At 39.9% G+C, this 16,686-nt stretch overlaps 1 protein-coding gene across 1 annotated transcript in view; it reads right to left on the bottom strand.

Moving 5' to 3' along the window:
• Positions 1-1,216: 1,216 nt before the first annotated feature.
• The window catches only part of myo3a (myosin IIIA), a gene marked incomplete at its 3' end in the record, with an annotated part of 53,208 nt that continues 37,738 nt past the window's right edge, over positions 1,217-16,686 (bottom strand). Inside the window, exons 20-36 of the mRNA XM_080515294.1 lie at positions 15,781-15,934; positions 15,445-15,533; positions 15,218-15,347; positions 14,186-14,268; positions 13,887-13,928; positions 12,611-12,691; positions 12,320-12,525; positions 11,479-11,590; positions 10,602-10,764; positions 10,432-10,518; positions 10,226-10,349; positions 8,945-10,136; positions 8,692-8,836; positions 5,838-5,929; positions 4,778-4,818; positions 2,133-2,414; positions 1,217-1,331 (exon numbers count right to left, since the gene is read on the bottom strand). Coding sequence (XP_080371420.1) covers positions 1,217-1,331; positions 2,133-2,414; positions 4,778-4,818; positions 5,838-5,929; positions 8,692-8,836; positions 8,945-10,136; positions 10,226-10,349; positions 10,432-10,518; positions 10,602-10,764; positions 11,479-11,590; positions 12,320-12,525; positions 12,611-12,691; positions 13,887-13,928; positions 14,186-14,268; positions 15,218-15,347; positions 15,445-15,533; positions 15,781-15,934 — 3,138 coding nt within the window. The remainder of the gene's footprint in view (positions 1,332-2,132; positions 2,415-4,777; positions 4,819-5,837; positions 5,930-8,691; positions 8,837-8,944; positions 10,137-10,225; positions 10,350-10,431; positions 10,519-10,601; positions 10,765-11,478; positions 11,591-12,319; positions 12,526-12,610; positions 12,692-13,886; positions 13,929-14,185; positions 14,269-15,217; positions 15,348-15,444; positions 15,534-15,780; positions 15,935-16,686) is intronic.

Consider the following 16,686-nt stretch of genomic DNA (forward strand, 5'->3'; position numbering starts at 1 on the left):
ACGTCTAATTTGTATTTTCATTATTTGACAGGTTTGTATCTTTTGGAATTATATGTGGAGTTTATAATTGAGGTCTACAAGTGCAGGCCTGTACACAACTCTGAAAGAATAGAAATAAGCGCTTAGCAGAACGAAGAGTTCTTGTTTATCTAAAATGATCTTTTTTTTTTTTTACAAGAATTAACAAGAATTTTCCTGACAGTTGGATTTGAAAATAAAGTCATACAGCCTTCTTTTATTTCAATTTGGAAATTGGAGTTTTTGGTTTGGCGTGAACTTTGTTGTAGTAACAGTCCAAACAGATGACTATGCAGATGATTAGTGACTCTAAATGTCCCGTCAGTGTGCGACTGTCTGTGTTGGCGCTTTTTGTTTCATGTAATGCTGTATGTTTCTCGTTTAAGAAATCATTGTTTAGCATTCGTTTCTTTCTTCTACTTGGTGTAAAGTGGCGCATGCCTTATATTACTCTCGTTTGCAGTTTTTGTCTCTGAAGCTCATGCGTACATTTGTGTCAGTACAGCGAGTACAGTACGTGTGGGTGTGGGATCACTATCAACTGCTGCAGGGGTCCATCCCAAGTAAAATGTCACTGAAAGGTTAAATGTCAAATCTGAGAGAAACTCAAAACATGGCAGCACAAATGGATGAAAGAATATAAATGCACATGCTTAGTCGCTTCTATATTTTTCCACGTTGCAGAAGAAAATCTGAGAGCAGTTAAACGAGATGAATATAAAATGACACGGAATTTAATGTATTTCATGTTTAAATGAACAAACCAAAAATGACAGCAGAGGAAAAAAACAACACACTTTTCTTACAATATTTCAGATTTTCGAATGATGTATTCTTGAAATGCAAAGTAATAAAGTTTGATAACAATTCTTATTGGATATTAAAAAGAAAATGCAGGATATCAAGAACTAGTTCTCATAAATAAACCTTAATCCATAGAATAATTTAGTACAACAATTTAATTATTTACATTTACATTCACTCACTATTCCTGTATTCAACAAAATTAGCTCAGAGGTGATTTGAAGAAAAATGTAGCAGCAGAGTTCATCTTCTAACTGAAGTGAAGCTGTAGAGAATCAAATGCTTTATCTTTGTGCTATAATTTATCTTTGTGTTATAATAAACCACAACACAATATGCCACTTAAAGAGTACAGAGTGTCAGATGCACAACAGTCAAAAGTTCCTTCCTGCGCTCAGTAATGCTTGATGAGTCTTCGTCTCTGCGAGGTCTTCCTCAGTAGATGTCTGTAATCGTACGGGTTGTCGTCGGTCCGACTGTCCATCGACGACATTCTGGGAACCGAACGCCTGTTAAACAATCGGCGGAGACAATTTGTGAATGTCTCCTCATACAAAAGTTAAAGAACAGAGGAAATAGAGAATCAGAATGAAAAATAGTTTCTGACCATCATCTGAAGAAACGGGCCAGACAAAATGAAGCAGTTCAAGTTACAGTCTGCTGAATCGGACAACACGTGCCAGCCGTGACTTGTATGGACTTGGTTGTTCATGACCCTGACATTAACTGGTTTTCCTTTCTTAGACCACTTGTGAAAGATACTGACCATCACTGGAGACTGGGAACATCCGCAAAAGATCTTCAGTCTTGCAGACTGTCACCCAGTCCCATTTTGGTAAAACTCACTGAAATTTTATGGCACTTACTTTTTAAATAATATTCTATTAATTTGTAACTTTTATAACAAATGTGAAAATAAAACACACATCACAGCAGGTAAAAGGAGAAAGGGGATATCAGAAGATGGGTATTTTATGACTAAATCATTGTCAAATCATTTGGGATCGACAATTGAAACGCAGTATCACGTTTTTGTGGATTTTTTTTCGAGCTAAGAGCCTCCGCCATTTTTGTTTTCTGCTGCTTCCTGCTCAGTTTCTGAAGAGCTGACAAGATGTGGTTCACTACACCACCTTGTGTTACAAATTGGTATTACATGACTAGAGTAGCTTAGGCTAGCTGGGTTGGTGGAAACCAGGGTGTCTGTAGCATGACATAGACATTCTAAGATGACGTTTCTTGTATCGTCAAACTCGATTCCGTTATTCATTGTAATGTATTAAGGAGGTGAATACAACATATTGTGATACCTGTTGTCTTTGGCAGGTGTGGGCGGCTCGGGGTCGGTCACAGCTCTCTCTCTGGCCGGCCGGCTGGAAGCAGCTCTCTGATCAGCCGGCTGCTGCACGTCCACTGAGCGCCGCCGGCCCGTGGACTGCCTCCTCCTCCCTGTGGACAGTCTCCTGCTCGTAGACGGCCTCCTCTCGGGCACACCGCTGGACGAGGCGGTCTCAGTGGGTATGGAGGGCTCGGACCTGCTGGTGGACAGAGTCCCGTAGTACTGGTCGTCTATGTCCAGCAGCTTCCCGGGACTGAAGCAGAAGCAGAAGAGAAAGCCTTGATGGTGAAACTGAGGAAACGTCATACAGCGTGAGGACAGCTGTTGCCATATTGTTCACTCGAGATCAAAATAGGCTTTATGTGGTCACTGAAGTAAAATGATGTTTGACACCAATGATTTCAGTATTTTTGAAGTTTTCCTTTGTTAATGTTATTCCATATAACTTTGTGCCGAGCTGTTATTTATCCTCAGTCATCGATTTACAGTCAAGACACGTTCCCACTCTGGCCTGCATAGATACAGCTCGTGTGTATTTTCCAGGATTTGCAGTTTTTTTTTTAAATTGCAGGGAGACAGTTTCTCTCCACAGCTGAAGCATAAAATCCCCACTTCTTTCTCAAGATAACTCTTTACTCTGCATATTTTCCTCTACAGGCGTCAAGGCTGCGCTTTTGTGTAATGTTAATCACACTGGCCTCACATCAAGACGATCCCAGTTTCATTCCAGGCTTCGATGTGCACTTAATGTGAGGTTTGCATGTTCTTTCTGTTTGTGAATCCGTTTTTTCTTTTTTAGTTATCCTGGTGTCACAGTAGTAATCTATAGGTCTATCGCTATGGTAAATGTCTCTGTGGTGACGGTGATTTATAATTAGGCGAAAAGTAAAGTGGCATTTTGTGAGGAAAATAGAAAAGCTGTCTGCAAAAAATCCTCCCACAAACAGTTTTATTTGTGGCTGAACTCTGACATTCGCATTACATAACCAAAGCAGGACAGTTTCCACATCAAAATCAATACGCTTCACACATTGGTAACATATACCGATTACCACAATCGGAAATCTACCATTGTGTCGACTGCTGCCCAGTAAAGTGACCCTGTGATGAGTTGGAGGTCAGAGCCCCTTCTAATCGGGGTGAGAGGGTGAAAACAATCATATGACTAATGAATCGTGATAAATGTGATGTTCTGAGGGCTGTGGAATAAAAACTTCATTATTATTATTATTATTAGCTCCCTGTTTTTCAGATCATTGGCTGAAATAAGTGATTGACGTAGCAGTGACACCTCTTGGATGGTAACTTCAAGATGGCGTGGATGTGAATGACAACATTAACAGACAAGAGTTTGAAAAAGTCTGTTACCTGGTCACTTCTTTTGAATTTTAACTAACGTTTTAATTTGGCTCCTACACACAGACCAGACAGCCTCATAATGACTAGGATTATTATATTTAATGCATTATTGAACTTTCCAACAATGCAAATATGCAAGGTATCATTTCCAATGAAAAATATAAAACATAAACCAGCATCGTATTGAGCTGTTTTTAGATTTCAAAATCATTTTAACCCACCACAGAAACATTTCAGCTCTCAGAGTTTAGACTGTGGTGGTGAAGTGAGTTTTTCTGGTGCTAAACATCCTGTTCTGCTGTTTATTTCTGAGAAACTGCTGCAAATGGAATTGGAAACAGAGAAGACGTTGCTTCAATTTTTCCTCTTCAACTCTAGGTGCTTTGAAAGCACATAACATCGATGACTTCAGCAGTTCGCCATATTCTGAATCACATGTTGCCTTTATTTTTTTTATTTTTTTTTAAAAACAGCATTAAAATGCAAACATCTGGGCTCCGTAATTAGAATTTCCTTCTGTGCATCCTCACTTACATTTACTTCTCGTTTTACTCGCTCACCCACATTTCCTCCTCTGCCGTCAGCCTCAGAACCAGACGCTATAGTTCCTGCTGACCTTCTTGTCCCTAATGATGCATGGAAACTGCTCCTGTCCATCGCCAGCTTTATTTATCTGCTAACAAATTATTACCCTTGATGTTGTAGGCGCTGTGTTGTATTGTGTGTGCGTGTGTGTGTGTGTGTGTGTGTGTGTGTGTGTGTGTGTATGTGTCTGCTCAGACACTGTGATAAAGCACTCTGGTCCCTGCTTGTGGAGCCCGCCCTATCAGTCCATCTTCACCCCCTCACTCTGGGCGGTTTGCTCACCTTGTGGCCTTCGCAACGCATACATATGCATGAGGGCATGGACACACGCATACCCACATTTTCTTTCCTCTGCTTTAGAGAGGACGACGCCTACCATTTTAATTGAAACATACTTTTGTTGTCATCGACAGCATTACACTGATAAATTACAACTTATGATTTATTGCATTACTACCATTCATCCTACATGGCTGAGGTGAAGATGCAGATAATTAATTTCGCTGTGGAAGTGTGCAACCCTACTGATCATTAAGCTGGGAACCAGACGCCATTCCTTATACAGCCGTGTGGCTGCAGTCATTACTCTGGGTCAGGTGTGGCGAGCCAGCAGCACGCCGGCTTCTCAAAACAGCAGTGATAGGTTGTTAAAATGAGGTAGAAATCACTTACTCCTCCTTCCTCGGTTTCCGTCTATCATCCTGGACAGAACGCTGAGGCCGGAGAGACAAAAACAGAAGAATTACATGTCAAACTAAACGTGTGTGACAAGGTAAGGCACAAATCTGTCACCTTCATCACAGAATTAATATGGATACCAACTGTAACCAAAGCAGGTACATTTATATACGAGTCCCAATTTGAACCATTTTAGACTTATGTTATTCTATACTGTTTTACACTCATGATCTGCAGGAAATAGATAATAATAACCCAGCTAATCCCCTGAAATCTTATCTTGCAATGTAGCTTTAAAGAAAGAGCTTAAATCCTGCAGGATTGCAATAAAATAGCTCAGCAATGATATGTCACAAAAACAGTAATATTATGGTTTTTCATGTGAATCAGAGAGGACAAAATAAACCATACAAGATGTTCTGGTTCGTGTTGGGGATAAAAGGATTTTATCTGCAGATTTCTTCAACTCTTCTTTTAATAACTGAAATCAAATAATATGTCCTTATGACTACCATTTCCCCAGAAAAAGTAAACTAGTAAACAAAGACTATTTCTATAACAGGAAACACCACAAACTTTCCTATTTTTAAGAGTTCAACATACTACTTAAAAATGGGATGACTTATTGGCATGAACATTTAAAGCCATGAAAAGTAGAGCTCAAACACTGTGAAAACAAAGAAATCCTCCAAAAACATGGAACGATTATTGATTTTGCAGTCACACACCATCTCTGATATTTGCTGATTATTGACTTGATTTATTGATTTGTCTGTATGTGAATCCAACCAAACAACGGGGGAAGTTGTCAAATACATTCAGTGCAAGAAAGGAATTGATTTTCACACAAAAACAAACTGCTAAAGAAAACAGATAAACGTATTGAAGAAAACACTTTCCCAGACAGCTTTGTAACAGTTTGAGTTTTCTGCTGCGGGAAAAAAACGTAATTGCTAATCAATCGGATATTTGGCACGTCGATACCTGTGAAGGCAGTTCGAGTCACAGCTGTAAAAAGTGTCTGGAACTCCTTCCGGTACTTTCTGTAACTCACATGAATCAGGGTGTAATAGGTGGAGTCCTCCGGAGTGTTCAGGGTTTTTGGCTGTTGGGTCCTGCGGGGGGTCCTCGATGATCTCTGATCCACTGATAATAACAAAAAAGTTAGAAAAATAGTTGTTGTTTTTTTCTGATTGCACAGGGCAGCTAAAACTATCGTGGTTTAAACCAATGATTGAGGCTGATAATATTACACTTCTACACCACTGGGATCTGAGTTCCTCCATATTGAAGAAAACCGAATTAAGATATTTTCCAAAAAAGACCAAACTTTACTGTACTTGTGGCACAATTACACAATAACTTACATAAATAGTTTTAAATCACCAACCTGCTGTTTGTAAAACAAAGAAATGTTTTATTTCAAGTTCTCATGTGCACATCATTCACTCCGAATTTACATTACCCACACCGCCTTTCAGACACACACATACTAAATAATGTTAAGTATGTAGAAGCTTTAATTATGCAGACAAAATTTAATTAAATGCCCTGATGCCACTTCCTTTAAGTTACTCAAAAAGTGGACGTAAGGTCGATCTTTGACCTTGTTGTACACGTAGAACCGCTGCAGGATTTGCAGTTTAAACCTGAGGCATGAAGCCGGTCTGAATTTCCCAACAACCTTTGATACAAGCGAAGTGTCAGATTACATCGCGTCAATGCACGTTCGAGTCCCGCTGCAGTGTTGAACATAAAGCGAATAGTTTGTCTGTGAGCACGGGGACACCTCCCACCTCAAGTAATCCATCATATTTGCCATAACTGACACGCAGTAACAATATCCCTCATTTGTGTGATTGCAACGACAAATATATTACAGCGACCTTTGTGTGTTGCTCAGTATTAATCACAGTTCGTACAGAAGGGAAGTAACGATCTATCATGTGCGCAACGTTCTCAGGTAAAGAGGCTGAAAGAAAGTTTGTGATATTATTGAACAACTCAACCTAAAGGTCACTGTGTAGTGCTCATACAAGTGAAGCCAATTTTACACACCGTCTTATTAATTCCTGCCATAATTGTTGGAAAGCTTGGCTCCCAAAACATGATTAACATTCGATGACCTTTTCCATGACGAGCATTGTGACTGGCATGCTTCTGATTTCATTGTGCGGACTAACAAATGATTCTGATTTGCTTTATTATGTGAATGAAATTCATGAGGACATATTAACACTGTCGATGGAGAAATGACTTGGTGGCGGCTGGAAAAGAATAATTCCATGAGAGTTGCACTTGCCCTTGGAAATAACAGGGATAATTCATTCCGCTTCACCTCGGGCGATGTGCTGTGCTGGAGAAAAGCTCGTAAAGGGCAAACATAGCCAGATTAAAGGGAGTGGGGCCGTATGTGATACCGCTCTCATGTCGGTACACTACATATGTAGTTGGTTAGCTTCGCCTCACATAGAGACTAGAAACAGAGAGGTTTTCAGAGCAGATATATAAAGGGAACATTTATGTTTATATGATCCACAGAGCTGTTCTATGGCTGATATAGTATTACATTTTCCTGCATTTACAAAGTTATTTATTAATATGGGCTACAGTGAAGAACAGCTGACATTTCATTATCATCTTTAACAATTTAAATAATTTAAGCTCAATGTTTTAGGCATTTAAGCCTTAATTGATGTTTAGCTTTTTGTAGCCATTTTTGCTCCTTCAGCCACGTAGGTAGTTTTTTTGCTAATTGGTCTTAAAGAGCCAATTATGACCAATGTCTTATAAAAACGCAAACAACTTTTTCCATAAGCCATAAAGAGTCCTAATTCCAATTTTCACCAATATTGCAATACTGAGCCCATTAGTTTAAAGAGCTAGATCCTCAATATATAAATAATTGTAGAAATGTGCATTTTTCTTTCTAAAGTTCTCCAATTTAGACTGACAAAAAACAGAAGTAGTACAATATCTCTGTAACTTTTTGCATGAAATAACTACAGAAAAAAAATTGTAAGCCTTTTTTACAGTATATTATTTCAGATATTACCTCTAACCTGACATAAAATGCCAAAAATCCCAATAATTAAAATAATGGAAGGAAAATCAATGCTTTCTGAAAGAGGCCATGAGATCCTCAAAAGACTCCATATCAGTGATTATAAATGAGGCTACCAATAACGAGTATGCATAGAAATAAAAGTAAACATCCAGAACGAGATCCAAAATGTAATTTAAACTCTTTACACTTGAAGTAAAAGTGTACCTGTCTCCAAAGATCAAACAAATGACGGAATAATCACGACAGCAACCAAGGAGAGTCACTGGTTTCATTACATAATAATTACATTATTGACTGGAGACACCTGAACCTCAGACGACGGTGACATTTCAGCTGCCAGCTTGGTTTTGCAAAGATGGTGAACTTTCAATTTGCTGCCTTCCCCCCTTGCTCACCCCGCTGAAAGCAATTACAGCTATCACCTGGGTAAATCACATTATATTTCTGATGACATGCCAGGATAGAAAGGCACCTCCTGTTTTTGCTCTTGACTTTCTCTGTTTTTCTTGATCTAATGAAGTCGCATGGCAGATAAAAGAAAGCGCCCTCCATTGATAACGTCGACTGAGGACATTCGGATGAACAAAGCAATAAAATCTGCATCTTACAGTTTGAAAATAGCTCAAATGAGTTCAAACAGTCGTTAACTTTCAGATGATCATGAAAAAGCATGTCAATTCTGAGCTTTTCTATGGAAAGTTATCATTTCATGCATTTGTCCACCATGACTGCCTCAATTATCTGACGATTCAGGGATTTAAGAACCTAAACTGTCAACGTCACGGAGTACATTTCTTTCTTTATAATCTATTTCTAACAGAGCAGATCTCGGTTATCTTACTTGATTGGCGACGCTGGGGAGCGTAGCCATTGATTGCTTTTCCTCTCACAAACATGCCGTTGCTCTCTGGGTTTGATTGATGGGCCTGGATAATCTCATTCAACTTCCTCTGCAGGGCGAGAAACTCCTGAGAGGTCTTAGCGATCTGTTGATACAGGTAAAAAGAAAACCCCAACAAAAAACAATACATGACTGGAAAAGCAAACAGCCGTATGACTGGCTGTGCACAATGTGATTAGATTCAGACGATCACCTCCTTGGAGAAGCTCTCGACTCTTTTGGCTTCGTGCTGGGCTGTTTGCTTGTTGGCCTTCAGTTGCTTGCGGTCCTTGTGCCCCCTGAAGTTACTCTGGATCTTCACCGCAGCCTGCTCTTGCTCCTGCCGCTCCTTCTCCGCGTCCGTCTCCTCTTTACGCTCAATATGCACATCGTCGACATCCAGCGCCTCCTCCTGCTCGTCCGCTACCCCCTCGTTCTCCTTGGGAACCTCGCTCCAGTCCTCCGTCTTCTTCTGGGCTTCTCTCTCTGCTTTCAGCTTCTTTCGGTCCCGATGGCCTCTGAAGTTACTCTGAAGGACAGTTGCTGCTTTTTCCTCCTCCACACCCCCGGAGGTGTCACCAGACATTTCTTCTTGGGATTCTGGCACTGGCTCCTCTTGGGGAGGTTGTGGTGGAACATCTGGTTCCGTCTTCCTCTTCCTGGGAATTTTCCCCTCTTCTTCCAGTCGTTTGCGCTCCTTGTGGCCGCGGAAGTTGCTTTGTAGCACCACAGCTGCTTTGGCCTCGTCCGGGTCCTCCGACTTCACTTCCTCGGTCTGAGCATCTGTTGACGCTTCTGGTTCTTCAGTGGTGGGACTCGTCACTTCCTGTTTCTTTGCTGGGATCTTCCCTTCTTCCTGCAGTCTCTTCCTTTCTTTGTGACCCCTGAAATTACTTTGGAGGACAGTGGCTGCCTTGGTTTCTTCCTCTAAGTCTACAGCTTCTTCTTGCCCATTCACTTCCTCCTTCTTATCCTCTTCTTGCCCGTCGTTTCCAGGGTCTGCGTCTCCAATCACGGGTTCATCTGCCACTTCTGTATTCTCATCGTCGTCTGGCACCTGAGTGTGGTCGCTGTCATCATTCTCCTCTGCTTCAAAAGTACTTTCATCTTCACCAGTTGGTTCGCCGGCTACTTTATCTTGGCTTTCTTCCAACGCTTCATCCGGTAACTCCAGCTCAGCTCCGGCCATCGTCTTTTTTCGCTCTTTAAACTTCTTCCTCTCTTTGTATCCTCTGAAGTTGCTCTGAAGCACAACAGCAGCTTTAGTTTCCTCTTCTTCCTCTGTCTTTTCGTTGCTTTCTGGAGAAGAGGTGCTTTCTTCTTCAGTGGTGCTTTTTTCTGCCTTTGCTGTCGCTTCTTCCTTTTCTTTAAGAGCTTCTTCGGCTTTTTCTCTCTCTCTGGCCTCCCTTTAGAGAATGCACACGTTTGTCAACAAACAATTGAAGATTGGTTTGTTTTTCTGTGCCACAGTTAGTACAATTTCTGTGTCTCATACCGTTTTCTCTGGAAACTTTTCCTCTCTTTGTGCCCTCTGTAGCGAGCTTGAATCTTGGTGGCCGCTTTGTTCTTCTCATCCACGAGCACCTTGTATTTCATTTTTGCGAGATATCCCCTGCAAACTGAAGAAAACAAGAAGGGTGAACCGGCGTCGTACGGCACGGCAGCTGGATATTGCAGGAGTTCACATCGGATTGTATTTACCAGCCTGAAACTGGATGATGAAGGCCTCGAGCTTTGCTTTGCTTTTGTCGTCCGCATTGCGTTTACGAACTTTATGACCTCTGTAAGCTGGAGATAAAAAGGTTGAATCAGTCTGACTCTTCCACGAATTGCTAGTCTTCCGGTACGCTACCTGAGTGCAGTTTACCAACCTGACTGCAGCACCAGAGCGCTCTGTTCTCTCTCCTTCAATATCCGCCGGTACCGCTTGGCTCCCAGCCAGCCTCGGACACAAGCTTGGAGCAGGATGATTCGCTGTGTGGCCTGCTGCACCATCAGATTCAGATGCTCGACGTGGTAGTACTTCAGGAAGACCTGAGAGACGGGCCGTATAAAAACACTGTTCATCACTCCCTCCTCAGTCAGTCAGAGAATGACATTACATTTATTTCACAGGATTGATGATGCAAGGGGAAACATTTATGAATAGCTGCTTATAAAACAGTTAAAAAAAGATTCCCAGTCCTGTAATTTTTTTTCAAACCAATCCATAAAGATGATGTTGAAAATGGACAGTGGATTTGTTGCTACTTTAATAGCTTTGATATTTTCAGTGGAAGATGATCTTTTACAAACGCTCTGACGTGGCACTAAAACACATTCGCTTTCGATAGCCGTCATTTATGTAAAGCGGGCTTCTCTTTGCACTTGATTGCAGTCCAACACATAACATCCATTTTGCCTGAGTTATGAAAACACTTGTATTGCAACATTTGCTTCACTTTTAAAACACTCTTAAACTTTTTACAGCTGTTCGAGTGATGAAGAAGCATTCTCATTTATTCCTGATGATTGTATTGTAAAGATAATGAGACTATATAATCAAAAGACACTCTCAAGGGTTTTATTTTTGAGGTTAGGTCTATTCAGAAGACAATTTGTAGGCTGCAAGAAATTCTTTCTTGGCCATGAGAGAATACATCTCAGCTCATATTTAATTAGAAAAACTGTCACACTACCTTGAATATGTGGTTATAAAACACTGAACCAGTAGGTTAGCGATTTTTACTGGGACGGATTATCTCACACCTTTGTCTTCCCCATCGCCCAGTTCTCCAGCTTGGTCTTCTCCAGTATTGCAGCACATGTTTCAGGCGTCACAGCCGGCTCCTCGTGAGCGTGGAAGGCCAGGATGTAGTATCTGTAACAGTCACTGTACTCAGCAAGACTTAACACTGTACAGTGATTTTTCATTTGATTAACATCAATAACCCTTTCAGATCTCAGACTTTTCCGCTCAAATTGACAGCAACCACTGTTTCCTTTTCCCCTCTGAGAGGAATGAAACATCACTTCACCTTATTGTCTTTAAATAGATTACCTGTCTGGTATAGAGAAACAATTGTGTACATGCAGTTTAACCTGTGTTTTTTTGGGATGTCCCACATAAAAGATGAGTAAATGTGCCATTATCTAATGTCACAAAAAGAGACAGGTACAAGGACAGCTGTTGTCTCAGTGTTGCAACCAAAGACAAGCTTATATTATATCCAGCTGTGACTTAAATTGATTCTTACTCACACATGCAAATCCATTCTTCCTCTCATTGCATTTTTTTAATGTCCATACAATAAACATCACAAAAACAACAGCTAATAGAGTTCTTAAAGGAATTTCGCATGAAGAATATTGTAAAATGTCATTCCATATAAAGTTTATTTGCTGTTAGTACTAATTAGCTCTGACAGTTACTAATGGAACTGTCAGAGCTGTTTCAGTCATTTGTGTTCACAATGGCTTAATTTACTTTATTTAAATCTTAATTTATCATTATTACATTCACATCAGATAATGTGTATCCAAATGAAAGAGATATTAGGTTTGAACTTCACACTGGTCGTGGTGAACACGGAGGTGAAAAAGAATGAACCTCTTTATGAAGTTCGAAAACAGGATGCGATGTGAGTAGCCCTGTCGTCTGATCTTGGCCGTCTCCAGAACGCCGGTGTATCGCAGCTGAACCAGGACCTTCTCTCGGTCGAACTTGTTGGCTTGGCGGTCGTTGTTGGGCTTGATGCAGCGCACAAAGTGAGGCTGCCCTGCCACCATCTTTGACAGAAGGTCCATCAAAGAGTACTACAAGGACCAAAAGGACAAAGCTGACTGGGATAGGAACGAGGGCGTAGGTGTACAATTACATTGCAAGAGAATAAAATCTCACTCTGAAGTACGAGGCCACTGTCTGCGTTCTCATGTTTGTGGTTTCTCTCGGGTGAGAGGGGGTGTCTGAAGAATCACCTGGCTGGAAAAACACACATTACCCTTTTTTTAAAAACGGAATATTTTACATCAGGTGTTTTTCAAAGTGAGAGGATGACCTTGCCCCCCCCCCCCCCCCCCCCCCCCCCCCCCCCCCTCTCTGGTGCTCCCCCACACTTTGAAAATCAACATTTCATAAATAGAAAAAAAGGTTAGATATCACTACTCTACTGATGTTTTACCCTACAAGTTAATAGGGATTGATATTTTTTTTTTCTGATATTGATATGGAATAAACTCATTCACACTTGAAAGTCACATTTTGATTTGAATTTGAGAAATCACCAATCACCGTTGGCATTTGTACTGTGTCATCAAGAGGCACATCGACCACGTATTTTGGAGAAGGCTGCAAAAGAGATGCAAGAAATGGATAAACAAGGTGCCAAATCATGACTGCAATTTGCTGAAGTTCAGCTCGTCTGCAGCTATAATTTGACAAAACAGTATGCGACATCAAACTAAATAGAATCAATATTTGGTGACATTGTAACTCTACATGTCTTTCTTTGCACAAGCACAATGCAGGGAAACCACCTTTATAGCACAGCGTCAGCCTAATAACTGCATGTAGTATCTAAATTGATCATTGTGGCTTCAAGGCCTTTGATTAAATTTTTTTTTTTTGGTTTCTAAAATATGCAGATGAATGGAAATCAATGCAAGAGCTAATCAAAGAGTTCATTTAGACGTGGCTACCTTCAATTGCTTTTTGCTGAGCAAATCACCTCGAGGCTTATGCTCAGGCTTACGTACTGCTGCAGAATGAACTGAATCATGTGAGCAAGTCATGTAATCAAGTTTTTTTTCTTGAATTGAAGAGACAGTAGGATGTATTGGTGAACACTTTAAGGACACATTTCTGATACTTCATATTTTTTATTACTTTGGGAGTACCATTGAAATCTTTCAATTGTTCCTCAAATTAACTGGCGTGGTGCTATGAATACCACAGTGATGGACATTGGGTCACTACATAGGAAATACATAAGGAGACAATGGGAGATGATGTCTATGCATGCAACATTTTACCAATATGTGCATGGATTCTAATGTTTAATAGCTCTAATTCTCGACGGCGCTCTAAATAAACTACGTGCCATTTTATCTGTATAAAGTGAGTCACAAATGGTACTAAATTAGTAAAATCTATAATACAATGCAACTATGGTCTTTACCTCACTAAAAGAGAAAAAACTGTACAATGTTAGCATTCCCATCTGTTACGTCAGAAATCCGGAGGCACAAAAAGAGATGAAGGAAGAAAAAGAAAAGGAGACAAAAGGTTAAAAAAAAGGAAATAAAATGGACTGTTATTACAGTGCCAGTAAAAGCAGTTAACGTATATATGAATAACATCGTCACAGTACAAATGGCTGAACTGTGATCCAGGAATAGAAATAAAAAATAAAGTTTTTAGAGGAAGCTCTTCATGTGGGAGACAATGCAAAGAAAATGCAGACGGTACTGAAAGTACCTTGGCGAAGGTGATGGTGCGTGTCGTGGTCCGCGGGCTCCGCATTGTGTTTACGCCTTTACCCTTGGTGTGGGCAAGGTTGCCTGTGAAATAAACAGAAGATCAGAGAGTGATTCAGTTACCAAACTGCCTTCAATAAGGGCACAGAGTGAGTCTTACATCTAGTTTTAATTAGGTGCTTGTAAACACAGTGCGAAACACATTAAAACTCATAATTCATCGATGAAGTACAATAAAAACAAACTCAAACTGTGATGAATTGTATAAGTTTAATACAGCAGCTTTAAGACTACTTTAAAACGTGATCAGGAGATTATTGGCTTTGTGATTTAAGTTTGGCTGGAAGCCTATGCTGCCAAGAAAGGATGCTCACTGTGCCAAGTCCGGCTTAGTATTACAATAGACTGGCAGATAAGAAAGTTTCTAAACAGGGTAACAAAAGCCTCTTGTTTCACTTTAACAGCAACCTTGACTCCAAGAAGGCTGGGACTTCTCAAATGTTGAAATTAGGACATTACATAAAAAAACACAAGTTCAACAACACATTTTCACAGATTTGGGACAGTCTGAACGGTTTTGGGAGGAGAGAAGATCAGATACTGGAGATTTGTAACACAAATATAATCTCTTTTTCTTTTAATTGTTATCATATTCTAGCTATTTGATTTTCTATTGGTGAAAGTCTGGAGAACAAGTTTGACTACTTCACTTCAAAGCCATGCTGTCAAGAGATGGATTCAGCATGTGTTAGAAGACTGTTTTATGAAATACGCAAGGCTTTTGTAGCAACCACTAATACAATAATGGTCAATAATTGTATAGGTGATAAAGATAAATAATGTCACAAAATATTTGTGCAAGTATTATAAATAAAAAAACAAAACAATAATGTAATAAGATATTTGATACGAGATTATATGTAAACATTCAGGCAATAATTTAACCAGTTCTTATGATATTTACTGGTAGCTAAATTACCGAAGAAACATTTAATTTCAAATACTAGTGAGAAACACCGGCTGTGTCTTGTACCTGTTTTGGTGAGCGGATGGGTGACGAGCTTTCGGATGAGTTCGTTCTCTGACGACCTCAACAACAGGACGATATCCGCTGGGAGTGTTTCTCTGTTCTTGGCTAAGAATCCTGCTGCATTGTAAATCACCTAAGTGATGTGCAAAAAAAGAGAAAAACACAGGTGAGAACAAACTCATTTCAGTCCAGAAACCTTGCACGCAATACTGTAATCAAAAATCAGTTACTTTTCCAGCATAGTGGTGAATACCAAAGCCCAGGTCGACTCTCTTTGGCCTCCAGAAGCTTTTTGTCTTTAGATTATCTTCAAATTTTTCTGTAAAACCAAAAATCGACATCAGTTTATCAGCATCACAAATACAGCATCATAGCTACTTAATCTATCTGCACTGGATAAACAAAGAATATTTTCGGAGGGGCCTTTTCTTACACCGTGCAGATAAAGCTGTGGTGTCTTTGTCTTTGGCTTGTTTACACGACCATTTGTTAAAGAAAATAAAGAGATATAGACAGTAAATCTGCCCTGAAACAAATTTATTTTAATAGAAATCTGAAGGACTGACCTACTAAAGTCTGGTCTGTGGCCTGTGGGAAGCGACTCTCTTCATCCAGGAGTGACAGCATCCCCATGGGCTTCTGTAAGAACAGGTCCAGCAGTGGCCGATTGTCCTCGTACTCAATCATGCGAGCGTCCACTTCTTCGTTCAGGTACTCATCCTGTGCGGGAGCAAAAGAGACACATGAATCCTTCTGCATTTGCTAACAAATGTATCAGCAACAGAAAGTCTACAAAATTTATATTAAGAAAAGACATTTAGACTGTCGTTGAAAAGCTGTTATTCCAGCATTTCTGGTGCATAGACTAAACTAAACTAAACTAAACTAAACTAAACTAAACTAAACTAAACTAAACTAAACTAAACTAAACTAAACTAAACTAATAAATAAAAGTTGTAAATGAGATTAATAGACAAGCTACTTTTGTACATATTTTCATGTCCTTTCACTGATATTGGGCAGACATTATACCGAAAGCTACAACAAATTTGTCTGAATTTTTTTGTCAATATTGTTTTTTAACTGCATCAATTTTATCTTATGAATCCTGGTAATATGCGGTGCACAAACGTGCAATTGTTGGCGCCCATGCCTCAGAATCTCCCCGGTTCTGGGCTTGGAGGCTTTGCTGAGTTTGCATGTTATAACTGTGCTAACTGTGCTTTCTGAGACAAAGTATTTTTATTGCGTATTTCGGTGAAATTGAATTTCTAGTGTGTCATGGAAGAGGAAGAAAGATTGTCAATTCACTCTAAAAAAAAAACTAAAAAAAACTATCAAATAATAACATATAGGCATATAGCATTTTAGAAAAGTTTAGCTCCTCTTAAAGTGACTCTTTCCATATTTAGACAAACTGGGTCTGGAGGGCAATGCGAGCTTAGCCCTCCACTGGAGTTAAGTTGATCACA

This window comes from Blennius ocellaris (genome assembly GCF_963422515.1).
Source record: "Blennius ocellaris genome assembly, chromosome: 19".
NCBI lineage: Eukaryota > Metazoa > Chordata > Actinopteri > Blenniiformes > Blenniidae > Blennius > Blennius ocellaris.